The 27,616-nt window shown below is 48.4% G+C and overlaps 2 protein-coding genes across 5 annotated transcripts in view; both read right to left on the reverse strand.

Moving 5' to 3' along the window:
• ST14 (ST14 transmembrane serine protease matriptase) overlaps positions 1–635 on the reverse strand; it is a 37,686-nt gene extending 37,051 nt beyond the window's left edge. The window contains exon 1 of the mRNA XM_045783763.2: positions 343–635. Coding sequence (XP_045639719.1) covers positions 343–423 — 81 coding nt within the window. The 5' untranslated portion in view covers positions 424–635. The remainder of the gene's footprint in view (positions 1–342) is intronic.
• A 13,063-nt stretch (positions 636–13,698) lies between these two features.
• The window catches only part of APLP2 (amyloid beta precursor like protein 2), a 79,701-nt gene continuing 65,783 nt past the window's right edge, over positions 13,699–27,616 (reverse strand). For 2 of the 4 annotated variants that reach the window (XM_045783739.2, XM_045783737.2), the window contains 7 exons: positions 24,145–24,244; positions 22,443–22,595; positions 20,872–20,907; positions 17,776–17,861; positions 16,972–17,046; positions 16,472–16,627; positions 13,699–15,183 (listed from right to left, as the gene is read on the reverse strand). In XM_045783739.2, coding sequence (XP_045639695.1) covers positions 15,082–15,183; positions 16,472–16,627; positions 16,972–17,046; positions 17,776–17,861; positions 20,872–20,907; positions 22,443–22,595; positions 24,145–24,244 — 708 coding nt within the window. In that variant the 3' untranslated portion in view covers positions 13,699–15,081. The remainder of the gene's footprint in view (positions 15,184–16,471; positions 16,628–16,971; positions 17,047–17,775; positions 17,862–20,871; positions 20,908–22,442; positions 22,596–24,144; positions 24,245–27,616) is intronic. The other 2 variants (XM_045783740.2, XM_045783738.2) reach the window with 1 other exon arrangement.

The following is a 27,616-nucleotide window of genomic DNA, read 5'->3' on the forward strand; positions in this document are numbered from 1 at the left end:
TTTTTTCGGGTCGGGGAAAGGACTGAGCGGCCGGGAAGGCCGGGGGAGAGATTCGGCGTCTCCAAGGACCTTAGGGTTGCCGCCTCCACCGTGGCCGGCTGGCGCGCGGCAGGGCTGGTACCAGAGGTCCGCCAGGCACCGGCCGAACAGGAAATTCCACCTGTCGGGCCGGCCAGCGCCCGGGCCACAAATGGGCAATGGAGCGGTTCCCTTTGCCAAGACAAAGCGCGGCGCGGCAGCGCCCGGGGCCCTCGGCGCCCGCTCGCATCGCCCCGCTCCCGGCCACTCCGGGCGACTTCCCGGGCCCCGACGACGCACGCCAAGCGCGCGCCCCTCTCCCACCTCAGGCCGCGAGCTGTACTTGAGTCCCGCGCGGAGGTCCCTGGAGCCCCCTCCGTCCTTGCGGGCCCGATTGCTATTCATGGTCCCGGTGGCCGGTCGCGAGTCTCAGAGGCGTGGTCCCCGCGGCCGGCTGGCTCCCATCGCCGTCGGGGCGCGGGGGACGCGGAGAGCGCGGGGCGCTCGGGGGCGCACGGGGGCGCGAGGCGCGCAGGCGGCGCCGGGCCGCGGGGGCGCAGGGGGCGCGGGGCGTGCCGAGTTCCGGTCGCAGCCCGGCGTGCCGGCCGCCGGCGGTCGCTCTCGCCCTCACTCTTCCTGTCCCGGGCAGGTAGTTTCAGGGTGTGGCCTCCCCGGGGCCCGCCCCGCCGCCCGGCCGCCTCGCCCGCTCTCCCTTCCCAGGTCAGCCGCCCCCTCGCCCGCTCCCGCCCCGCGCAGAGCCCCGCGCGGCCTCCTCCCCTCGGGAAAAGAGAAACAGCAGGCCACGGCCCGGAAGGTGAGGGACAAGTAAGACTCGGCGACCTGCTTGGTGGTGGCCATTAGCATTAACTGTGCCCCGCCCGTAATGTGCCCAAGGTGAGTACCTAACAGCAACAGAAGTGAATCCACCGCTCTCTTCCCCTCCCACAAGTGACCCTTGGCGCTGAGAGACAACCCTTCCATCCGCCTCCTTGATGCCAGCCATGGTTTCAATCCCACCCGCTAGCATCTGCAGTCTCTCCATCTTGTTACACGACTAGGTCTCAATTATAACCCCTCCAAACCCAAACAAAAACCAGAACTGTGCTCCTTGACCCAGCCTCCCCCTCCAGCCACTGCCCTCCTTCCTCGTGTTGCTGCCTCTTCCCCTCTGCTAGGACCTTACTGGGGTCTGTGTCCAGCTCTCCCTGGGTGGGTGATCAGAGACTCAGTTTCTCCACCATTTATATATAAATGCAATCTTACCTGTTCCCAGGATCCTCACCTATTTGCCATGTTCCCATACTGATTGATCCCATCCCAAATGCTCACCTTCCCAGGATTCTGGTCCTACTTTCTGGCCCCTAAAGGTCAAGTTTCCCAAACTTGTCTCTTCCGCCTCCTCCCTTCTTTCGGTACACTTTCTTGACAACTCATCTCATCTAATGGCTTCAAATGGGTAAATCTGCCTTCCTAATATTGACATCATGCTCGAGAACTTCTCTATTGGTGTTCTACTGGTATTACATAGTCAACAAATATTACTGAGCACATATTATATGCTAAGCACTGTTGTAGGTGCTGGGAAACAAGAGTAAACAAAATAAAAATCCCTGCTTTGCAATCAACAAGCCCCCAACTTCCTTCCCAGACTTGGCCATCTTCCACTCTTTCCTCTGGCTGTAATAGTAGTCTCCCAGACTCAAAACCTTGGAATTATCGTTGACTCTCCACCGTCTTATACCTTGTATCTAATTAGTCCCAATCTGGCCAAGTCTTTCTAAGAGCTGACACGTATAGCCTTTCTTTCCTCCCTCTTTCAAAGACCCCTTGAATACAAGCCCTCATCACCCTTTTCCTAGATTTGTGTAAGAAGCAAATGGATCTCCCATCTCCAGTTTGCTCCCCTCTGATCCCTCCTCGACACAGCAGTCAAGTTACTCTGCCTAAACCATAGCTTCTGTAAAACGTTCCCTGTCTTCTGGATCAAATCCAGCCTCCTTAGCATGGCCCTTACAGTGTGACCCGTCTTCCCTTGCAAACTTGCTTCCCAACATTCCTGTTTGGACCCAGTGTCTGCAAACAGACTTCCCAACATGTGCCCTCTGCTGAATGCTCCTCGTGCACAGAAAAGCCCTTCTCCTTCACACCCGTCTCTGCACATGGGAACAGAATCGTGCACAGTAGTCATGTGTGTGTGTTGTCATCGTTCACTGGGTGTTTTTAGTTTTCTGCCTTCTGGGCACGGGCTAGGATTGCACTCCCTCCCCTTTTGAAGTTAGGTGTGGTCATATGGCCAGTTGCGGACAAGGCATTGTTCAATGAGGAGGTAAACACCACTTCCAGGTAGGAGTATAAGGAAGTACTACACAACCCCATGCCCTCTTCCCCAGTGAGTACGTGTTGAGGTAAGACCTCCCCTCACCCTGTGATCAGAAGCTGCTGCCGTGAGCAGAGACGCTTGCTGAGGCGTACTGGCTGCAGAGAGTGAATGTGAAGCAAGCTTTGGGGATGGTAAGCCCCTGAGAGTTGAGGGCTGTTCTCATAGCCCACCCTGATCTGTTACCTCCTCCATGAGATTTGCCTTCCTTCTAAACCTGGACTAGGTCTGCTTGTACCTTTATCATGGAATTTATCACCTTTTCTTGGCGTTTCGGTCAGCGTCTTACTCCCCTTTGGGTCTCAGAGCATAGCATATCAGCACAATAGCTCTTGTCAACTTAATAAATGGAAATAAGTCTGCCACTGTCCGTAGAAAGCTTTCCAAAGCTAACTAGAAGATATCAAAATAATTTCCTGCGTATCAGGACATAGTCACTGATGGTACATTGTAGGCACTACGGTTACTAATGACTCAATAACCTTCAGCTAGTGTGGGTGATTGAAAGTAAGGCGGATCCGAGGTAGGGGAAGTGAGACGGCGTGCATGGTGTTAAAATCTGCTGTTGTCCTGCAGAAGGAGTGTTTCATGTCGCCTCCTAGGTTCCTAGGGCATCATCTCTTAGCCCATGGTGCTAAGAAGTGCCTTGCCCCCGCGAGGCCCACACAGAAGGTGCTGCTGAAGGTAATACCCGTGCAGTGCACTGAGTCTGCTTCCAGTTAAGAGGAAGCGATGCAGACCGAGACCCTCTCTACGATCACTGTGTCGTGTCCATTTACGTTAAACCGATTTGGTTTAATCCTCATAAAATTATATTATGTGACGTAAGTGCTTTTACTCCTAAATTATAAGCAAAGAAGGCCAAGAGCAGGCAGCCTAAAGGCTCTAGCCAGGTTCTCACACTCTGAAGGGGTAAATCCAGACTCAAACCCAGATTTCAGTCGGAGGACAGGGTCATGCCCACTCACACAGCCTCCATTATCCCCCAGCTAACCCCAGACGCTCCCACTCCAAAGCTGCCCGCTGTGTCATGGGTAAGTCTTTCTCATCCTGACCCCAGGACTCTGTCTACTGGGGAAGTCGGGTCTGTGTCCCTGGGACCCCCTCCGAAGGCCTCTCCAGTTAAGCCCACCATCCTCGGGGCCAGAGCCACTTAGAGCTTGTACAAGTGTGGACCTGACCATACACCAAAAAACAGGCTTCAGCTGGTGATAACGTGGGAGAGAGTGGGGCCACATCAGGTAGACCCAGCCCCAGCTCAAAATACGGTCCACGATGGCGAGAACAGGGGGCAAACCCCGCTGAAGGAGACCGTGCCAGGCCTGCGGGCCAGTCCCGCCCCTGCCAGGAGAAGTCTGCAGACAGGGAGTGTGGGCTGTGAGGGAGGTGTAGCACGAACAGGGTAGAGCAGGGCAGGCCAGGTGCGGAGCCACCATCTGTGAATGTATCCGAATCTTCTGGAACAACGGGGTTGACAGACACACCTGGTGCCACTTCCACTCTTGTGCTGCTGCAGCTGTAGGCCTTCCCTGTGGCAGGTAGAAACGCGCTTTCTGAACACGAGTTGTTTAGTACCCAACAGGTGATTCTGCCTTCCCCCTGCACGACCACTTGACCCCACCCCCTTTTTCTCCTTCTCCTGCAGAAACCCGAATTCAGCTAAAAGATCACTCTGCAGAACCTTCTCCATGCACATCCCTTCTTCTCCCTCGGTTCCCCCAGAAATTGCTGCTGTCCTCAATCCGAGCTTGCATTACGGGGCGCTGGATTGCCCTGGTCCATGGAAGAGCTCCTCAAATGTCGTCGCAAGAAGGAATGAGGGAGGACAGTCGTGAAGCTGAGGGGAGTAGCAGCATATCAAGCCCTTGCTCCAGCTCTGCTCTTGGGTTTCTTCCTGTACAGCTTAAGAATAAGGGCGTTTGCCTCCTACATCATAATTTTATGAGAACTAGACCTAATGGGTTTAATGTAATGCCATAGGGTTACACTTGTCCCTCTGTCCCAGACAGCACGTGCTCAGGAAGTTGACCTGATACAGTGATTGTAGAGAAGGGTCTCGGCCTGCATCGCTCCCTCTTAATCTGGAGTGGCATTAAATGCACTGCATGCCTGTCACATTCACATGATAGCGCTCAGTGCTTCCTGTGTGCGGGGCGTTTATTAGCTCTAGGAGATCAGCGGTGATGTTCTAGGAACCCAGGAAACAATACGAGACACTCCTTTCCCAGCAGAGCGGCAGATTTTATTTTATATATGTGTTTATCTTTTTAGGTAATCTCTAGGCCCGGCGTGGGACTTGAACTCACGACCCTGAGATAAAGCATCACGTGCTCTACTGACTGAGCCACCCAGGCGTCCTTTTCTCAAGTACGATTTTTTCTTTTTTGGAGGGAAGATGACTTCGTACATGGTGGTGTGTTTCCATCTGGCCGTCTCTTGTATTTCCAGCTTCACACGTAGACTCTAAATTCAGGAAATGTGGACGGTAACGTTTCAATTTTTCATTCCTTATTTATTCACGGATTGAAATACTCTGTAGGGTGAAATTTCCCACCTACACAGTGACCCAGGGGTAATGTTTGTATTGGAAAGCAAGGATAAAGGCCTGAGTCTTTCCTTTTATTTAGCGGTTTTCAAAATAGTTAATTCCCTAACATCTTCCAAAAGGACCAATTGGTGTTTGTTGCCTTGTTTTTGTGTTATTATGAATTCTTGGATTTTTAAACACTTGTATAATGTTTTGGTTCATTGTCATTTTTATGCTTAGTGATGTTCAAATTGTCCTCTCTTTGAGGAACGGGAGCCTCTTCTTCTTCTTCTTCTTCCTTTTTTAAAGTAGGCTCCACACCCAGCACGAGCCCAACGTGGGGCCCAAACTCGTGACCCTGAGATCAGGACTTAGCTGAGACCAAGAGTCAGACACAACTGACTGAGCCGCCCGGGCGACCCGAATGGGAGCCTCTTCTAATTGGCTGTGACTTTTGACTCAACTTTACTCATCTTTGATCATTTATTTGCTTTCTGATAAGAGTTCCAGGTTCTTCTCATATACTCATTCCCTGCACAGACATGCAAGTGGCCATTTCTTCAAGACGTCCTGGTGTCTTTCTTAGTGAGAAATGGTATTTCAAGACAATCACCTGGGCACAAGCGATATTTATTACTACTGAGTTGGTCACTGTTTCTAGGGCTTTGGGTGATGGACAAAGCTAGGAGTTTTTTAAAGAGAGAAAATACCCAACAAATTCATTTTGGTATTTCCAGTTCCAGTTTAGGACCACCGGGTATCGACAGAACTTAGTCTATCTTGTGTCTGTATTTTTTCCCCCACACCGAGAGTCCTTGTTCCCATGTCAGGTTTTTCTCTTTTTTCCCCTATCTTCTTTGTTAAATGAGGTCACAAGTACAATTTCCTCATTAGAGTTCAGTGACTTTGTTTTTAATGGAGTTTTTGTCAACTTGCCAATTTACAAACAGAATACTCGAGCTAATTTGAGGGGGAAAAAAAGAGGAAATTATTAAAAGATTCCCAGGAAGTTCACAGAATCTCTGGAAGGGCCAGAGAGGCAAAAGGGAGGGCGACAGCCAGGAACCAGTCCAGTCCGCGGCGCAGGGCTGCTCAGGAAGCCCCACCCCACCCCCACCCTGCCCACCACTCCCGTCCAGGGAGAGAGCACTCCAGCTCGTCCCAGGGAGACTCATCCTGCAGGCCCGTAACGCTACCCGCTGCTGCCCCAGAGCTGCCTGCCTCTACTGTTACTCGAGCCAGAGAGTGACCCATGTCCTTTCTTTGTTGCCTCTTGAATAAGTCTCCTGTGAGTGCGTCTCATTGGCAACCTACAAAGCAGCTGAGAAGTCAAGTTCTGTTTCTGCCTTGGGGAGGCAGGACTCTTAATGTGGAAACCCTCCAAATATAGGAGGGCTGCCCGAAGATACCCTGGTGTCTATAAACTAGCAGTTGCAGGTGCTCTGTGCTGGTGGTCTGGAATGTGCCCTCAGAACCTTTCTGAAAGGCATTTGATTTACCCCAGGCTACTTCTTATTTGATGCGCTGTCTAGACAGCATCATTGAGTACTTTCTTTTGTCTGACTTCCCCTGCCCTATCCTTATCACCCACATATCCAAGTTCATCCCTGCTTCCATTTGACGTGTGGAGCTATGCCCCAGCCTACGACTCCGTGACCCACGGTGCTGCATGGGGCCTACACAGGCTTTTTTTAAAAAAAATCAAAGCACCCTAACTCATTTGCTTACATTCTGAGTTCAGTGCTCATGGGCCTAGTTAAAGGAACTCAAGTTTTAATCAAATAATGTAAATAAATGTGTGTGTGGCTTTAGAAGATTCTTGCAAAATATTATCGTCACTGCAATTAAGTAGATAATACCAGTAATTCGAGCACAGAACAAGAAAATGTCCCCATGGACATTTCTACTCCCAGTACAAATTCTTCAGTGGCCACAACAATGGCCCGATGGTTACAACCATTATCATCTGATTAAGAAGTTAGTTAAAAGGTTCTAACTCATCAAGATCATGGATTTACATCCATTAATAATGATGTTCCTCATTCTAAGTGTATGTTGGGCCTCGAGGTGTTAACAAGTATTATGAGGCCAAGGTGATTAATGAGACCTAAAAATTAAATGTCCAGGGGCGCCTGGGTGGCTCAGTTGGTTGGGCACTAACTCTTGACCTCAGCTCAGGTCTTGATCTCAGAGTCTTGGGCTCAGGCCCCACGCTGGGCTCCACTCTGGGCATGGAGCCTACAATCCATCCATCCATTCATCCATCCATCCATCCATCCATCCATCCATCCATCCATCCATCAATATCCAGTACGTGAAGATAAGCCATTGCATTTTTTTTAGTGCTTAAAGTCATGCAATACTCAATTTAGTAATTTCCAGAATTTCATTAAGGAATGATAAATGTACAGCCTGAGGTTCTTAATTACAAACCAAAGACCCTGTAGCATCACTTTTTCCTGCCACAGTAAGAGTGGCTGAGACAATACAAAGAAAACAACAGGCAACACTATAATCCATTCTTCTGTCGGTAAACGTTGGATGACTCACAGGCTTGAAGAAACAAGCAGAAAAATAATGTTAGTGTGTAGAAGGTTCAGGTGAAGTACAGATGTTTCTATCACAGCCAGTTTACAGTATAGTATTTGCCAGTTGTTTTATTTTATTTTATTTTTTTAAAGATTTTATTTGCCAGAGAGAGGGCGAGAGAGGGAGTGAGAGCACAAGCCGGGGGAGTGGCAGGCAGAGGGAGAAGCAGGCTTCCCACTGAGCAGGGAGCCCGATGTGGGACTTGATCCTAAGAACCTGGCATCGTGACCTGAGCGAAGGCAGACGCTTCACCGGCTGAGCCCCCCAGGCGCCCCTTTGCCCATTGTTCTAATCATGAAGCACACAAGCACTGCCTCTTGAGCGAGCCCTATGTCCCAGAGAAGATATGTTTGCAGCCGTTTAAAATAATACCTGGGGCACCTGGCTGCCTCAATGGGAAGAGCACGCTACTCTTGATCTCAGGGTTATGAGCTCGAGCCCCACGTTGGGTATGGAGATTACTAAAAAAATAATAATAATAAATTTAAAAAGATAGCTCTCGGGGTGCCTGCGTGGCGCCGTCGGTTAAGTGTCCAACGCTTGATTTTGACTCAGGTCATGATCTCAGCGTCGTGAGACTGAGCCCTGCATGGGGCTCCTAGCTGGACATGGAGCCTGCTTAAGATTCTCTCTGTCCCCCTCACTTCCCCCCCCAACCCCACTTTCTAATAAAAAAAAAAATAGCTCTTATTCTTGAATAATAGCTAATTCACTGAGCACTTGCTCTGCACTGGGCACTGGTCCATGTTTCAGACCTTTACCTGTGGTCACTCACTCTTAACCCAATGTGGTAAGTATCCTCACCACCCCCATTTTTTCAGATGGAGAAACCAAGGCACAGAGCGGTTAGATAACTTTCTCAAGGTTCCCTAGCTAGTAGGTGGCCAAATTAGGAAAAGAGCCAGGCACTTTTGGCTTCAAAATTCCCGCATGTAGCATTATAGCTGCCTCTTAAATTTTATCTGTATTTTATGGAAAAGAATGGATTTTGAAAAATCTCAGAAAATGTAATGCTATTGGATTGGGTGCTTTGCTTAAAGAAATATTTCCAGATAAAGTTCTGGTGCTAGCCCACGTGGAAACCTTAAATGCACAGTATGTTACAAAATGTCTTCGATGTAGTTATTTTGATAAAAATCAGGAACATTTAAAATATGGTAGGATCTTTGCAATATTTTAAAATAAGATTGGAAGTGACCAAGAAAACAGTTTGTCCCACGCAGAGATTTGTCTTGTGACAAAGTATGTAAAAAGTTGTTGAACTTAAAGATGCTGCAGTTTGTTGGGGTTTTTTTTGTTTTGTTTTGTTTTGTTTTTAAAGATTTTATTTATTTATTTAACACAGATAGAGACAGCCAGCGAGAGAGGGAACACAAGCAGGGGGAGTGGGAGAGGAAGAAGCAGGCTCCCAGCGGAGGAGCCTGATGTGGGGCTCGATCCCAGAACGCCGGGATCACGCCCTGAGCCGAAGGCAGACGCCCAACCGCTGTGCCACCCAGGCGCCCCAGTTTGTTGGTTTTTTAAGCTAAAAACACCTGTTCCAATTTTTTAAGTAAGCTCTTGGCTCAACATGGGGCTCGAACCCACGACCTTGAGACCGAGCATCGCATGTTCTACTGACTGAGCCAGCCAGGTACCCCCCCGCCCTCCCCGATCTGCTCTTTCTAAAGAAGCTCATGCTATGGAGAAATTTGCAAAAATATCTAGAGAGGTTTCCATCACTAAGTTATTTTGTTGTGGACAGTGATGTCTCCCCTAGAAGACCTATTTGTACACCTAAACTCGGGAACAGAACTGACAGATCGGACGGCGCTGTAAGAGGCAGAACCAAGGGTGCCCTTTCTCATTCCAGCCTGTTTGTACGAGGTGTCTCTTGCGGCTTTTTGCCTTTTTAAACAGCTTTCATTGAGGTTAATTGACAATCAACCGCACCTATTAAAAGTGTTCAAGCTTATACATATGTCCAACTTATATACCCATAAGTCAAGAGCTCTTGGGGCGCCTGGGTGGCTCAGTCGGTGAAGCGTCTGCCTGCAGCTCAGGCCATGATCTCAGGGTCCTGGGATCGAGCCTCGCATCAGGCTCCCTGCTCAGCGGGGAGCCTGCTTCTCCCTCTCCCTCTGCCCCTCCGCTCGTGCTCTCTCTCTTGCTCTCTCTCAAAAATAAATAAAATCTTTATGGGGCGCCTGGGTGGCACAGTGGTTAAGCGTCTGCCTTCAGCTCAGGGCATGATCCCGGCGTTACGGGATCGAGCCCCACATCAGGCTCTTCTGCTATGAGCCTGCTTCTTCCTCTCCCACTCCCCCTGCTTGTGTTCCCTCTCTCACTGGCTGTCTCTATCTCTGTCAAATAAATAAATAAAATCTTTAAATAAATAAATAAATAAATAAATAAATAAATAAATAAATAAAATCTTTAAAAAAAAAAAAACTCTTTCAGCTTTGATAGCCATTAAATGATGAAACAAATAGACCCTGAGCCAGACTTTTAATTGCTCTAAGTGTTAAAACACAATTTAAAAATAAATATGGAGGAACATAACTCTTCACTCCTTCACTGTGGGCGGCATGCAGTGACATCCTTCCAACGAGGGAACGGGGGTTGGTGAGAGTATCTTCACAGGAGAGACGCTGACAGAGCCTGCCCCCCAGCCAGGTGAGCAATGCCAGCAGCAGTGAGACCTCCCGGTGACAGTATGGACCCTTGATACGGTGTGATGGGCGTGGCACTTCGGTCTTCCTCCCCAGTAACACGTAACTCCAGGGTCTTACCATGAGAAAGACATCAAACCCCAACAGAGGGGCACCCTCTGAGATACCTGACCAGCCCTCCTCGAAACTGTCAAAATCATCCAAAACAAGGAAAGTCTGCAAAACTGCCACAGTCAAAAGGAGCTTAATAAGCCATAGCTAAATATAACGTGGTGTCCTGAGACAGAACAAGGACACCAATAAAAACTAAGGAAACCGGCATCCGCTGTGGACTTTGGTTGCAAGAGAACGAAAGAGCAATCACTTCGCTTGCGCTGAAGCTCGTAATACTTTACTGGACCCAAGAGGCTTTATTAAATAACGTTTGGAAAAAAATAATTTCATCTTTTTTTATGCTTTCCAAGTTTCTACTCATGACTTTATATGTATCTATTTTTAACACAACTATACATACGGGGCACATATCACAAATGTTTTCTTGATGGGTGTTGCTGCTCTAACCAGAAAAAGCCACCGACCTCAGTATCTGAAGTTCATTCGGACCTGGGTTAACTGGGCCAAAGAACAGAGGATTCTCCAAGTCGTGCCCCACCCATTTCAAGGATCCTGAAACAAGTATTTGTGGATTGATTGTGTCTCTTGTCCCATCCCCCGGACACCTGGGCTTCTCCACAGCGCTTTTGCACTCACAGCCGCAGTTGTTAAGGACCTTCTAGACATAAGTTTCCCCAGACAGAAGTACCCCATTTCCCAGGAGGGAGCAAGGCAAGGTACTCTTATTTTAGGAGAACCACTTTACCTTTTGTCCCAGAAAAAACCTGCTGCTCATACCACAGACTTTGGTTCTGCCGTGAATAGCATTGTAACCTTGTGGGCATGTTTCAGCTGTGAAATGAGAGATGGCATGAGGGCTCTTCTAGTTCCTTCTATTCATTTTCTCCATGTCCGTCACTTCTAACGAGTGAGGTAAGACAGTAGGTTCCTTGAGAGTGAGCCCCTGGGCTTCCCCCCAAATCTGAGAGACTCATGGCCTCCCGATCTGTGTCTCCTAGCGTAGGGTATCAGTGTGCCAGCAAGTGAAACCAGAGGAGACTGCTGGGACACCTGGGCTGGCTCTGACCTCAGCTGCTGGGTTCCGATTTGTAACAGAGCAGACAGAGAGGTAGGAGGACCTCGCACCAAAGTCTGCTGGGAGCTGCTGGCACCTGAGGCCGACGGCAAGGTGGGCAGGGCCACATTCCTCAGAAGGCAGAGCTGAGTCACCCAGGCAGAAACCAGGGGATGAGTAAGTTTCTCTCAGTCCCCAAACAGGAGCCTGGGCCACCGGGGAGCAGAGTGGAGCTGGCCTAGGGTGAGGCCTGCTGGGCAGTCTGGGCCAGACACACACCTCATCTCTGTGGGCGTTCCCTTTCAAAATGAAAAAACAGACACTCTATAGCTACCATATCTGCAGATCTGTATCAATCCGAGATGAGCGAGGTGCACGAGCCTCGTTGCCAGCACATTCGAGTCTAACCCCAGCTGCCTCTGAACCCTGTTCGAGTAATGGATGTATACGTGGGAACACTGCAACTTCACCAGCCCCCGTCTTCCCTGGGGCCCATCATCAACAGGAGTGTTGGTAATGTATAAAAGTCCTACTAGTCGACCGGGTGGATGGGTCCTACTTGACTGGCACCCACCTGTGGGATGATCCCTAGGGACCGCCGTCCTCCAAGACCGACGTACAGCGAGCCAGGGAGTTACTGTAACAGCACCGAGCTTGGATCTCTGCTCCATCCCTTAGCAGTGGAAAGACCTCAGCTTTCTCCAAGATAAGAATACCCGCGCTATAAAGGTTAAGACAATTAAAGGAGCCTCTGGCGTAGAGCAGCTAGCAGATGGCAGGCACTAAAATAAATGAGGCTGGTCTGTTCGATTTGGAACCAGATACGGAATGCTCCATCTATACTTTCCGTCTGAAACTGCAGAAGGTCAATTGACAATACTTTTGAGATCACTCTGCCAGAAACTGGCTTTAAGAATGAAAAGTTTCATTTCTTTCCATGACTTTCCTGGCAGCAATCGGGGTGGTCAGTGGAGGAAGAGGCAGATAGGGAAGTGATGATTACAAAGACCAGCCTGTTCAACGGGTTTGTGCCATGGTGCTTCCTGGCCGCGGGTTCATGAGATGCACAGTCATTACATTCGAGAACCCTAAGCAAGATACATACATCATATATGTACACACATGCAGTGTTACAGGCACTGCACTACCTGCGTAAACCGGCATTGCGCTCAACTGGGGTGAGGACTCTAAGATTAGCCCCTGAGTTTACTCTTACACATGTAGCCGGACACTAAAAATACTTAAATTGCTAGTGAAAACCACCCGCAGGCACAACGTGCTCCAAGCAGAGGTCAGGTAAACAAATCCCCTTCAATGAGAAAACAGCACCTCCTAGTGGCAGGTCATTAAAGACACAGAAGTCAAGGCTAGAAATACTCTGAAAATCCAGTCCCAAACCCCACTCGTTTTGTCTCAAACAGGGAAGTCTCATATTAATGATTATCAGTAACCCAAATTCAATTTTGCTGGGCAAAACTCTTAACTAACTTTCCTCTTATTTTTTTAACTAACCATGATCAAATTAATGATTGCTACACATTTACAGGAAGTCAGTAACTCGAAACATGGAATTTAAAAACTAAAAATTTCTCATGTGTAAACTCAGATTTGTCGTCATGAAAAGGAATGTAAAGTAGCAGCTCTTCTGAAATTTTAAACTTACAAAATTCACTAAAAAGGCTGCAAGATAAAGGCAAAGCAATCACTCAGATTACAGACTGAAACTACATAGATACAAAATTTTAAAGGAAAAAGCCATCAGGGTAGTCCAAGGTTTAACCAGATTAGCATTTTAGAAAACAAAATATGGTGGAGGAAATCATTAAAGGAAATAATGAAAGAATATTTCCCTTAGACAAATAAAAGATACCAGCCCTCAGATTGAAAGCACTTTCCCCTAGTTTTTATTTTTTTTAAGTAATCTCTACACTCAACTTGGGGCTCGAACTCACAACCCTGAGATCAAGACTCACACGCTCTACTGACTGAGCCAGCCAAGTGCGCCTCCCTCAGTTTTTAAATGAAAAAACAGAATTCAAGCCTGAGAGCCCAGGGCACCTGCATGGCTCAGTCGTTAAGCGTCTGCCTTCGGCTCAGGTCACGATCCCAGGGTCCTGGGATCAAGCCCCGTATTGGGCTCCCTGCTCAGGGGGAAGCCTGCTTCTCCCTCTCCCTCTCCCCCTGCTTGTGTTCCCTCTCTCACTGTCAAATAAATAAAATCTTTAAAACAAAAAGCCTAAGAGCCCAATTTGCTTGAGTAGCCGGATTCCTGTCCCTGTGGTGCAGCCCGGCAACCTTCTAGGGAAGGCAGGATGGTTACAAACATCACCACGGATTAACGGCACGCCAATGAAACGAGGAGTCTTGGTGGAAGTTAAAGTATTTATTGATGTGTTTCAACTGTACATTCTCCACAGATCAGATTAAGGAGTTTGTAGGTGAAGTTTATCTGTGCATAGTGGGAAGACACATGGATAAGGTGAAGGGGAGGAAGGAGGAGAGAAAAAAAAAGTCACAGGGAAATTAAAAAAAAAAAAAAATACACCACAGGTTACCAGAACCTTCAGACTAAAATAAAATAAAAAGGAAAATGAACGAAAGGAAAAGAAAGAAAAAAGAACAGAAGAAAAAGAAAAAACAGCATCATCAACTATACAAGCATCACAAAGACTCAGGAGGAAACAAAATCTCCAGGGCTTTCCTTGGTGTCTACAGAGCATTTCGTGTACAACGTGGAACACTCTCCTTGCACATAAAAGCCAGGCCCCCCCTCTCTCCCGGGCGTGGCCGCCTCCCACTGCGCTCTTCTCTGAACAGCTGAGAGGCGGCTGCCGGGAGGGGGCGGGCAGGGAAGTCGGTACGATGGGGAGGGACCAGGGTCAGTGCCTTCGCGGGGGGAAATGTCCAAAGAGGAAAAGACGGCACATGTGGACGTGACTGGGCAGGGAAGTGAGTAGTAAAAAGCTACGGTAAGTCAATGGCGGACAGTGGAAGAACGTCCTATACAAACTACAGGCTAATTTCCGTGGAAGAACTGGATTTAGAAGGAAAGCAGTAGTGGCTGCCCTAATCTGTATACAGTAGGCTCGCTAGAAGCTGCCCAACTCAAATGCTTTCAGCCTCCTGGGTGATACCAAGGTGCCCAGCACTGGGAACACCAGACTCCCGAGAAACTGGTCCTTGAACATAATTTGTGAGGGTCTCGTGATGTGGTTGAATGGTCAATGACGGTTCCCTATCACATTTCGTTTCTGGGCAACTTTCTGAAAGCTAGCTCATTGAAAAAGGAAATACTGCCTTAGTTTCTAATTCTTTTTTTTTCCTAAGAAAAACCAGGACAGTGAATGAGCCTTAAAGAGTGATTTACACAATGCAACTGGAACGGCCTGCACATACAGTCTACCACCGAAAACCAACATTGGCCATTTACAGAGAGCATATGTGAGACAATACGATAGAAGTGGGATTTCTGATTAATTTAAAAAAAGAAAACTACATCAGTCAAATATCTGCAATAGATCATTTTTTTCATTTCATTTAAGGTTTATATATCATATATTGTTATATTAACATTTTTCACCCATTTAAAAGAATGGAAATTGTGATTCTACAGTAGTACTTTATAGTCTTAATGATCCAGGAGGTCTGAACGTAAGCTGAAGTCCTCCGGGAGCACCTGCTGGTCAGCAGCTGACCCACGACGCCGGACCTCCCTCTCCCGGCCCACCGGCGGCGCCGCGCTTCCTGCCGCCTAGATCTGCATCTGTTCCAGGTATTTGTAGGTGGGGTTTTCGTAACCATGGTTCTGCATCTTGTTCAGGTGACGCTCCTCTGGGGTGAGCATGGGGTCAACCTGGAGGAACGAAGATGGAAGATCGTTGCACTGTACCGGCAGAGAACTGCACGGGCGCTCGGAAGATGGGACGTTTGCTGTGCGATCCCTCCAGGAACCGAAATCTACCCGGTGTCCAACTGCCACTGGGCAGACCAGACAGGAGCTGGTAGTGAGGACGCAGGGAGAGGAGGAGGAAGAAAAGGGGGTCAAAGAAGCTTCTGAAGGCTGGAGTCCTAAAAGCTGAGTCCGAGTTAAAGAAAAGAGTGAACGGAATTTCCCAGCACCGCAGCGCCAACCAAGTCTCAGCTGTGCTGCCTACTATCCGGGACAGCCTAGGTGAGCGAGCCCTGTAAAGTAAGAACCAGACGATCCGTACGGTCTTTTCCAGCTCGGAAATTCTCCTACTCGGCCAGTGTCCGGCAGGAGGTGAAACCAAGTCACTAAGACACACACCTGAACTAATTTTCCAGGGCACATCACATTCCTTATTGTATTCATTTTCTGGAACCAAGAAAACTCTGGACATTCCCATCACCCACCTCAAAATGCGTTGTAAGCAGTTCTAATTATGAATCAGCACAAGACGGAACCGAAACAGTCTGCCCTGGCTCTCAATTTCCTGTTGCTTTTTCCCTACCGTTAAAAAAAGACTAATAGGGCGCCTGGGTGGCTCAGTCGGTTAAGCGTCTGCCTTTGGCTCAGGTCATGATCCCGGGTCCTGGGATCGAGCCGCGCATCAGGCTCCCTGCTCCACGGGGAGTCTGCTTCTCCCTCTCCCTCTGCCTGCCACTCCCCCTGCTTTCTCTCTCTCTGTCAAATAAAGAAATAAAACCTTTTTAAAAAACAAAAATAAAAAATAAGAACTCTTACTTCTGTTTCGTATTTTTAACACTTAATTCACTCCTGATTGCCACTGCCGCCTGCTCTGTCATATACCTCGTTTGCTCCAAAAACAAAAATAAAGAAGGGTATCAACAGTACTCATTCTCAAATACCTCAACATACCGGAAAGAAGGGAACACTAAGGAAATAACCTGAGAAAAGGTTTCACCCTCTGCAGCATAAAACGCTCTCACGGTTTCCTCACATTCACAGTCAAAGCCCACATTAATGTTACAATGTGACAGGGTCAACATAATTCAGCTGGGGCGGACTGCCACAACATGACCTGATAATCCAGTGACTCATTTAACTGAAGCGCGACACCCATGAGGTTGAGAAGTCTGAATTCCATAAACCTCCCTGCCAGCACAGAGCAAACCATCACCAGCTCGGGGCCACGTCACGCCAAAGTCCCGCTACTCACCTCCACGATCCCGTGGCTGATGGCGCCGTACTGTCTCTTCCTCAGCATCACCAGGCTGATGACTATGACCGTGGCGATGGCCACCGCGATGACCAACAGCCCGATGAGGGCGCTGCTGCTCAGACTGAAGTCCTCCCGCAGGGGCCCCACGGATTCCTACAACAAAGCAGACGTGCGACCAGGTCTCCGTGACTCCGCACGGCGGGGGACACGCGCTCCATGAGGGCCAAGCTCCTGCAGAGCCGTGACTGCACCCAAGGGAGCGCCAGGGTCCTGCTTTCCAAGTAACCATCCCCATAAGGAGAACTCCCACTTTTCCCCATCTCCACGGAGATCCTAATTCTAGCTCTCTTATCCAAAAGCATGGAAAAATGGGGCCGGGGGCCTTTGATAACTTGAGACGCCAGGCATGTCTCCATCTTCCACTTGAAATGAGGAGGGAGAGAGCAGCCAAGAGCGACACGAACCCTGGCAGTGAGGCTCTGGAGCTGAACACCTACCGGCTCTGTCTCCAGGCCGCCAACCCTCTCGGCATTGAAGATCATCTCCTTAACGTCCAGAGTCTCGTCGATGACCTGAAACGGTGTGAAGAGGTCAGCAACTCGGTGGAAGGGGACATTTAGTACAAATGGAACCACTTCTTTTCTGCTCGATTTATTATCTGGTGGAGAGAAGCGGATACCTGAGGACGCCCGCTAACTGAGCTGTTCCATCACATTCTAAATCCGCTCACCAAACCCCTAAGGGAGGAAGCAAGTGTGGGCACAAGGTTACTGTATCACAGCTGACTCCTTACGGGCCTCCACCTGCATTTTCCTGTGGGTGACTATTATGGAGAGACATTTCAGGACAGGTTACCAAGAAACCATGTTTAATACCAAACTCAGCTGAGGAGAACCCAGAAATACCAGCGACAGAAAGCACTCATAGAATAATAACAGTAGGTATAAACCTAAAGCAACAGAAGAGGCAAAGTCGACTCCGTTCCAATTTCAACTTATTAAATCTGTATACTCACTTGGAAATGGCCTCTCGTATCTTACCCCTATCTTCAGTTGCCAATATACTTCCCTCACGGTAGAGCAAGAGATGAGCTACTGCTGAAAAATGACTCTTTATTCCTTCTCACACCCAGATGCTAAACAGTACAACCAATTTGTGGGGGCAGTTGGAGCCGACCCATCTTCCACCATATGGAAAAGGAACACATGCAGGTTCAGCTGGAAAGCGTCTACAACAACGCCACTCGCTCTAATTAGTCCCAAAATTAAAACAGGGCACGGCAGAAGGGAGAAATGGCTCACCATATTTTCATCCACTTTATTCTTACTGTTAATCACTTTCTCCTCGGCGCCGATCAGCCCTCCATCCTGCTCTCCCACTCCAGACCCTGTGTTGGAGAGAGGTCACAGCTGAGTGTTTCCCAGGCGGGGCTGGCCTCATGCCAACCTCACAGAAGCAGCGAACTCCCTCCTGAGGGCCGGGGAGCCCTCGCCGATCCCCTCCCCACCCCCACCGCCCACCCCAGCTACGTGACATGCTACTGTGTTCCCATTCCTAGGGATGCACTGTGCTCTAGAAGGATGACTGGTACAGGCATTTTTCAGAGGACCGATGGGTATGATGGAGGAGGACAGAGTGCTTACTTATATCCAACTTGGAAAAATGGAATGCCAGCCTTCAGAAGAGAATGTTTATTGTAAGGTAAACAGAAGTGGAGTCCAAAGGCATTCTAGCACAGAGAAACGTGTAAGACCCTTCTGTGATATTACCAAGCGCCTATTATCCCACAACGCGGTCCTTCAACATCCTGGGCTCCCTCTGGACGGAGGAACCATCATACCAGCAAGGAATCTGCACGTCTGCCTCGGGCATCATGTTTTATTCCACAAGCAATTCTTTCCGCCTGAAATTCCCTCCTGGCCTGACCTCAAACACTTCCTGTTTGTCCTTCGAGCCGCAGCCCCTCGTGGGAGGCACTCCCAGCTCACAGCACTTAAGATCCTTGTTCATCCTCATTCATCTTCCTCTGTGTCTCCCACTAGCCGGTCACCCTCGGAGGGCTTGGATCACAGATGTCACATCTTTGATGCGGATTAGAGAATGAACAGGCAGGAAGCATTCCACAGACAGGGAGAATTCTAACACGAGGGTGGAGGGTACCTTTCTATAAATGGAGCAAGACTAGCCACACTCCTCTTGTCAAGGTCAGACTCTGCCTGAGCCGACGTCCCCTGTGCGTGCCACCCCAAATGACAGTATCCAAAGACGTGACGTGACTGAAGCCAGCACGAACCCAGGCGGAGGGGAAGTGATGCGCCATCCTCCTTATTTCTAGCTTCCTTATTTCTAGGCATGTGACTCCTAGCTTTCCCACTGGTTCTTTGTTAATAATACGATACACAGCTCTATAGAGACGTCTGTGATTTGAAACTTCTATAAATAGATCACCCTGACAACACAGTCTGCATTCATTCTAAGGGGACCACCTGCATGAGGAAGGCTCAGACAGGAGGACATGCCAAGCACTGCTGTCCCTGGGCTTGCCGACAATGACCCCAGCCACAGCAAAAAAGCCTTTCAGCTCACAACCAGACTCGTTCTTGACGTGGAACCCATCACGCGGTCTAGCTACCGCGCTCACTCATCAGAAGGCAGCCAAAAATAATGCCAGTTTTTCCTAAAGCTTTCACTTTAAAGAGCAATTTCACAACTTGATTCTAGGGTGAGTTAAATCACGGCTGGCTTCTGTAGTCTCAAAATGCCCCTGAAACAGTATTACTGCACTCCGACTATTGAGAAAGAGGAATCTGGAGAGCTGCTGTCTCAGCAAGGATGCGGATGAGTAAGCCTAGTAAGTTCTAATCCTTCCATCACTCCCTCTCTCCTCCCCCAGATTTTAAAGGTCACAGGGCAGGATCCTATTTGAAAAGTAACATGGCACTGAACCCACTAATTTAAAGTCCTACTACTAGTCTAGACTGTTCTCGCACTCCTTTGGTGGTATAACCCACATGTTTTCTTAAACACTGACCAAAATCACTTTGGTTTTATAGAAGGCATAAACAAGTGACTTTAAGAGAACAAAAATTCATGTTTAAATCCGTCCAACTAGTAACAATTGAAGTATGAGGACGAAAGCCAGGTAAACCTCTAGGAAATCCATCTCTAGCTACAAGTATCTAAGATGTACTGCTTGGAGGAAAGGGAACACAGTCATCTCCAAGAAGAGGCATATTCAAGTAGAACAAAATCGAGCATTTACATGTAAGTGATTTTTAGAAGCTTCAGACTGCACTCTCACGTTCTGAGGCAAAGCTGTGGCAAAACCCACAGGATCACATTCTTCGAGAACACTGCTCGGTCCATCCACAGTCGGCCAGAGCCAACAGACTGGGCTCATAAAACACACACTAAGAACGCACTGACCCTAGGGCAGCAGACTACCCAACAATCCGGGGAGATTCAGCAGCATTTTATGGGACAGAAACAGCACGGGATTTGAAGACAAAGGAGCTGGGTTCAAATCGGGATTCCTCCATTTCTCAAAATCATGACGGAGCAAATCACGCAGCCTCAGTCTTCTTCAACTGCCTAATCTGTCGGCGAGAGCTAAAAACCCGAACATGAGGTGTGCTCAGTGCATTAAGTGAGACTAAGCCCGGGAGGCCCGCAGCACGGTGCGTACGGAGTCCTAGACTGTCCGGAAGCTTGGATGCTCGCTACCGCGCGGCACGAGCGCGCTTGTCACAACCTGTGCCATCCGTCAGCTTCTAAGCTTTTGAGGAGCGCTACAACTCCCGCCACGAGACAAGTGGTTATCGACAAAGGACCAGGCACAGCGAAAAGGAAAGGGAAAGATGTAGTGGGAGCAGCAGAGATGGGGGGAAGAGGTCAAAGAACACGACTCTCCACCTGCCCCTAAATTAAGCATATTTTAATCTTTTTAAAAGATGTTACGTAAACTCTATACCAATGTGGGGCTCGAACTCACAACCCGAGGATCAAGAGTTGTGAGCTCTACTGACGGGGCCGGCCAGGCGCACCCAGCACATTTTCAAATATATGAGCAAGTCCAGCCAACCTGTTTTTAAGTTGGATAGACGCTGAAAAAAATCTACCCAGATGAAAATGTTTCATAAAAATATGTTTTGGTTACTCTGTATTCTCTGGACATCCAGAAGGAAAGTTTAGGATGGCCACTTATCACCAGTACCACTGCCACTACTGGGTCCTAAGTGCTGGACACAGGGCTGCTCTGCCTCCAGTCACAGCCATGTCTGAGGAAATGAGGTGGAAAGATCTCAGGTGATGGTATGACACAGAAAATGAAACTCCCGACACATGGGGGAAGTGAAGAGGAATGAGGTCTTTAAAGGAAACATCTTTGACAGACCAACCTTTTTTCATTGGGTGGTACAACTCCGGCTGAGTGTCTAGCAGAAAGGAAAACAATAAAAAAAAAAAAAAATAGCATAAAAAGGAGATTAAGAAAGAAAATGGCTTCTTTCAAAATTCCTCTCTTAGAATTTCTCTATAATGTGAACAGAACGTATTCTTCCTTAAAGACACGTCTGAAATATCCCATGAACAGACCAACAGGTAAGACCCACAGCATAGGGACTGGAAGGCAGGAGAGAAAGAAATAGGTCTGTCTGCCTTGGGTCTTTGAGGGAAAATTTTGGGAGCTTCCCAAATTCTTCAGCTGAGTCCACAGTTGTTTTTCTTAGGAAATAATAAAAATAAAGTCAGTATCGACTGCGGTTTTCTGCCAAGGAGACCTGTCCGAGACGCCCCCACCCCAAACAAGGTATGTAAGCATAGCCACCCTACAGGCCCATGGCAGTCTGGCATTTGAAATGCAGGTTTTGGGAATCTATTTATCTGGCTCCTTTCTCAGATCCTGTTTGAGTACTGCAAGGTCACCTGTACTGAGTTCGTACTTCGGGGGTAACTAGTTCAGAAAGCATTCTGTTACGGTCCGAAGGCTAAGCTGGATGCTCTCCATTGTCCGCACTCCGCGGGCCTCTGTTCCAGCACTGCTATGCCTGATCAGGCCAGGTGACTGTACCCAGGACTGCAGGGGTTCGAATGCTTCCTTCTCCACCTACAAGCTACGTGACCCTGGGCAGACACTTAACGTCTTTCCATCCTGGAATGCTCAAATGAAGACAGTCCCCAGGACCTAAGTAAGAGGACTTTTTTGAAGACTCCAGGAGAGCAGCCATGCCCCAGGCTTAGCTAGAGCAGCATATGGTAAGGACTCTCTGGTTGTGGCCGCTATTTTCCGCGTCACCGCCATCAGCAAGAGCAGCAGACAAATAAATAGAAACTGATTCCACACCCTGGTCTCGGGGCCCTGGGCTCAGCAGCTTGTTTATTTCTGGTGCAGACCCACAGCTTTTAAAGATCCTTTTAGACACCGAGAACCAGCAAGGGAATAGAAGGAAGCATGCCAGACCGGGAGTCAGAGGGACAGGACTTCTGATCCCGCCCCTCCCCCCCAATACCAGAGGGGTCACCTTGAACAAGTCAGGCCACCTCTGTAGCCTCTCCACGGCCTGCCCCCCTCGCTTGTTACGGAAAGCTAATGACCTCACATAACACAAAAGTGCTATTTAAGCAGCAGAGTGACGTCCACGTGCAAGGAGTCACACACTCTGGAGGCAGCTGACAGGACCAGGAGAGAGAGAGGGTTTCACACAAACCATCTATAAAGTGGAAGGAATTATGACTAACCTCATGGGGATACTGAAGCCAACGATGTGAAGGCACCCAGGATGGTGCGCACGCACAGTAGGCGCGCAGGGAGTCCAGTCTCCGGTTCCCTGCCCAGCTGGCACCGGGAGCACAGCCTCCCACACACGACCCCGGTTCCACTCGCTCCCTCCGGCTTTCTCCCTGCACTCCCCCCATGCCCACCCCCAGCCCCCCAGCCCCGCCCAGAAGCCACGCCCTCAGTCATACACACCTTCGTTCTCAGGTAAGGACGGGAAGGGATGGAAGGGGTGGAACGGCGGGATCTCATCACTCTCTTCGGAGCTCACCCGGACGTCCACGGGGGTCTCGGAGATAGAGGCAGTGAACTGGTCCATGTCCGCACGCTGCTCTTGAAGGAGCTCGTCTGACAAAGAGACACGGCAGGGACCCGGCTTTCAGAAGGACCGCCAGTCTGAATGAGGCTAATTCAGGTCATCATAGAACTTGAACTTGAGATCTGCTAAGGGGAGCATCTCGCCAGCTCAAGATGCAGTGGACAATGCCCTCCTACACCCCACCACAATTCTGTATTACCGCAGAACCCCAGCACCGGGAGCCCAGCGCCCCATCCCCAGCACACTGCTCTCCTTCATGAGCTCACTGTGGGGTTCAGTGGCTTCTTCCCACAGCAGAGATTTAAAGACTATCTATAGGCCATGACCCCCAAATCTGCACCTCCTATCTACTGCCCTGACCTCTGGCTCATCGAACAACCTCCCTCACACCCCCCAACAGCAACTTCTATTTCCGCACGTATAAAGAGAACGCTTGTCCTCAGGGAAGCGGGGCACCACCATCCGTGCCATGGGGACGTGGAAGCCTGGGCACCACTCTCGGTGCTTTCCTGGACCTCACCCCCGGCACCTGAGCCAGCAGCACAACCCTGCTCACCCTTCCGCTGCAAGACGCCCTACAGCCCCTCATCTCTCTCTGTCCCCCATGACCATCACCGTGTCCACTACCAGCATTTCTCGCCTGGATGTTTGTAACTGCTTCCTGAAAGGTTTCTAATTTTAATAGCACACAGCAGCCAAGGAATTTTGTTTAAATAGTGTTCTTTTTTAGAGCACAATACAGATCTAGTCACTCCCTGGTTTAAAACCCTCTAACGGCTTTCCATTATCCTAGAATAAAACCCAAACTCCTAGATTTTGCTAAAAGCTCTGAACAAATTGGCCTCTGCCAACTTCTTTGGCCCCCTTTCTCCCTGTGTTCTAGCCACAGTGATCTACTCAAGTGTGTCCACTTGACTTAAACTTCAGGCAGCTGCAGTAGTCATTCCCTCTGCTCAGTGCTCCCCCCACCCCCCCACCGTGGTCTTTGCGTGGGTGGCTCCTTCTCATCATGTGGATGTCGGGTTATTGCGCCCGAGACCGCCTCCCTGACCACCCAGCCACTCCCCACGTGGCACTCCTTGTCTTGGTTTCCTGATTCCCCTACTACAACATGACCTCCAGGATACACTGCCTGCTCGTGCACCATTCTACTCTGTGACACACAGCAGACACAAGGCCAACTAAATGTAGAAGATGAAGGGCAGGAGAGGGAGGGGGAGTGAGAATGTGTGTAAAGCAGGTGCCTTGAAAGGCACCAGCAATTAAGAAGGAAAAGGGCAACAGGAAGTTCCCCCCTGGTCCCTTGCAATTTCACACCCTAGATTTTTTTCTTCCGGTCACAGAGTAAGGGTCGAGAAACTCAAGGCTTTGTGGCTCACAGCCAGTACATCTGTCCTGGGTTACTCCTTGACCTTGCCATTGCCACATAAGCTCCAGTGAATTCGAGACTTAAGCCCCGGCGTGCTAATGCCCAGCTTCCTGGCCCTGGCTGTCCGGATTTCTCTCATCTTGCACTGCTGCCACCCCTGAGCCTCAGCCAGAAGTCCCACGGGACCTCAATACAAACACAGCACCCACCGATTTCCTCTTGGATTTCTTGGGCTACGTAAGGTACTTTGTAGAGCAGGGAGAGGCTTTGGTTCCTTCTTTCTTCAATCACATGGAGATGTGTCATCACCTGGAGGTACAGTACGGTGGAGAGGCCTTGTTACCAACAGAGCCAGGCCCGGAGGAGACTTGCAGACACACACTTTCGCAAAGATCAGCTGAAAAAGTATATTCTCTACGGAGTCCAGCAAAGCAGCTGGTCAGAGGAAATGTATTCATCCCCACCCTTATTTACTGACCCCTGCAGTAAATAGTTCCCCCTCCTTATCTGTGGGGCCTACGTTCCAAAGACCTACACTGGACACCTGAAACTGCACATAGTACTGAGCCCCATGTATACTGGGTTTTCTTCCTATGCATATGTACCTATAATAAAGCTTGATTTATAAACCAGGCACAGTAAGAGATTAACAATAACTAGTAATAAAACAGAACACTTATACTATAATAAAGGTCATTTAATGAGGTCTCTCCCTCAAAATACCTTTTTGCACCATACTCACCCTTCTTCTTGTGATGATATGAGATGATAAAACGCTACATGAGGAGATGAAGTGAGGGGAATGACGCAGGCCCTGTGACATAAACTTAGGCTCCTATTGACTCCCTGATGATACATCAGGGGGAGGATCATTCGCTTCTGGGCCAGAGCTGACCGTGGGTAACTGAGACCACAGAAAGCAAAGCCTCGGAATTGGGGGGGGGGGGGAGACACTGCTGAATAGGAGTGTGTTCAGACTGTGTGTAATACCCCTTAGTGATCTGAGACTCTATCCAGAGAGGGCTTGGAGTTAAAAGAAATTTTAATTTAAAAACATCCACTAGGCAGGTATTGATTTGATTTTTATACGAGGCACTTAGTAACTGTACTAATCGAGAGTAAAAGAACCCTAATTTATACAATGCCAGATACTCAGTAAGGTTTTGCTGACTGAAAGATGGAATGAGTCAGTTTTTACCATTGGTCAGATTAGATGGGGTAAAAAGAGAATGAAATCACTGGGTAAAAAGTAGATTTGCATGGAGAGAGAGCCATTCATGGATTTGCTTAGCAAAGTAATTGCTTGAAATGATTATCACGGTAAAAAACAGAACAAGTTTATTCATATTTAACTGAATTAGTTATTCCTTCCAAAATTTACACGGAGGTATAAGTAAACCTGATTATAGGGGGTAATAAAGACTTACCTACTGTCTGTCTTCCACAGTTCACTACCTTTTCTGAATGCAACAGTTCCAGATGGTTCATATTTTTTAAAAAGGAAAAAAGCCATCAAAACTGGACATGTACTTTTAAAGCTTTTTTGGGGTGGAAATGAAAGGTGAAGTGGGCTACCATCCACCCCAAGGCCACCGTGAGGCCTTGTGTTGCTGTAGCCCGAGCAAGCTAATTCAGGAAGATTACACATGCAGTTACCAGGCTCGCCCTAAAGAGGGTGCTCTAAGCCTATGGATTCATTATGTGGGCCTGACACCATTAACATGGTCAAAACAGAAAAAAAAAATTAAATGGAAAGATGCTTTTATTGTAGATTAATGTCTCTCTGGCCTTTAAAAGCAGGGATGAAAGCAATTTAATTTTATATTTGCCATTCTTTCAATCAAGTAAATTGATGGGAAAGTACAAGAGTAAGTGCCTGAGAGAGAAAATGCAAATGGAAAGTGAAAATGCACCACCCACAGTCTTCGCGCTGTTGTACTTCAGATGAATTAAGGAGCCATCTGATTGAGGACGGTTCGTATGCCCCCAGGAGAAACAAGGGCCACGGGGTGGAATACTGGACATCAGTGTCTTCATGGTGAGCCCTGAGCTGCAGTACGAGGGGTAAGAGCAGCATACCCCTCACACCCCAGACCAAACACGCACACTGTAACTGGCTGAACATATTTAGCATTTCCTAAAGTGCAGATAACAGGGAACATGCAAAAGTTCACATAATTCAGCAGCCAAGTTCCATGAGCTAGTACTAAGGGCTTAGAGCACAGAGCAAACATCACGCAGGAGGAGCTGCGTTTTCCCCGAGATCTGCTGAGAGAGGAGAGGGCTCTCCTTCCCATGCCATCTGTGGTGGCACTGTGATCTTGCTGGCAGACAGCTCATTCCCTAGTTGTTCCTTTAACAGACTGATCAAGAGCTCTCCTTTCCTTCTACTCTGCCACCATATAAAAATGGCTCTTCTGTAAAATACTACATGATAATCTAGTTTTCCCACAAAAAAATCTGAAAAAAGGGTCAAGTTTTTTGTTTTGTTTTCAGAAAACCAAGTAGACCTGAAAAATCTAGCCCCCGTCAAGGTGGATTGTTCCACCTACGCTTCCTGGAAGCTACTCCAGACTTGGCCTTCTGCCTTCTCTTCTACTCCAACCAGCTCAAAGCAAAGCCTGGAGCTCCAGGCCCATACCAGATGCCTCCCGAAGTCCCCAGAGCCATCCCTGTGCACACTCTCCCACTCTTCTCGTTCCCCCAAACATCCGACTGCTAGAGTCAACTCTGTATGTTTAAAGGGAGTTATTCTTCACCTTTATAGCTACTATTATTCATACTATACTGATGGTGAGTTGCTCAAGGGTACACGAGGGACTCCATTCTGCAAGGTCAGACGCGAGCGCGAAGTCTGGCATGTTGACAGCAGGCACGCCAACTTCTGAACCAACAGAGCAGCCACTTCAGTTCCAAGACTCCTAAGACTTCTGGGCAGAGTGCCTTACAATCCTAATACACACTCGGCAAGAGGCTGGGAGGGGAGTCCCTGGGGAGATGGGCAAGTGTCCCCGCGGCTAAGTGCATCCCATAGACACTGGGCCATCAGCACAGCACTAAATTTAAAATATGGGAGGAAATTAAATAAGATCAGTTGTGTCATGACAAGGCCCCCTAGGAAAACCAACAGCCTAAGCTATTAGACTCGTTGATTTACAAGGAAGCCAGCCGTCTTGCAGGCAGGCTTCTTTTCTACGAATACAGGAGAGTAAAATTCAAGGTAACAGATGCACGATCCCGAAGTTAAGAAAGAGGGTCCAGAAACAAACCTTTCCAGATGACTGTAAAGGAAAGCTGGACCCTGCATGGGACAAAACCCAGGAATATACCAGTGTCTATCTCAACTAAAACTAATGTACAAAACAATTTTTAAGAACTGCTTGATATAGTTGCCTAGAAAAGACTTCAAATATTCATTCTGGTGGTATGCAAAATCAGAAATAAAGGGATATAAAAAAAGACTGGGAAACTGACTTAGCGTGTCAATATGATTATATTATATAATCATGCATTCCTAAACTTCTAGAACTCTTTAGGTAGAAACGACTTAATAGAAGAAAGTACGGAACAGATATTTTTAAAAATCGTATCTTTGCACAAACCAACTTCTGTAACCTAATAATGTCTTTCGAAACCATTCATCATTTTCCAAGCACAACTATTAGCGCCAGCCAACCACTG

This window comes from Ursus americanus, chromosome 16, assembly GCF_024610735.1.
Source record: "Ursus americanus isolate L20-20 chromosome 16, mUrsAme1.1.p, whole genome shotgun sequence".
NCBI classification, from domain to species: Eukaryota; Metazoa; Chordata; class Mammalia; order Carnivora; family Ursidae; genus Ursus; species Ursus americanus.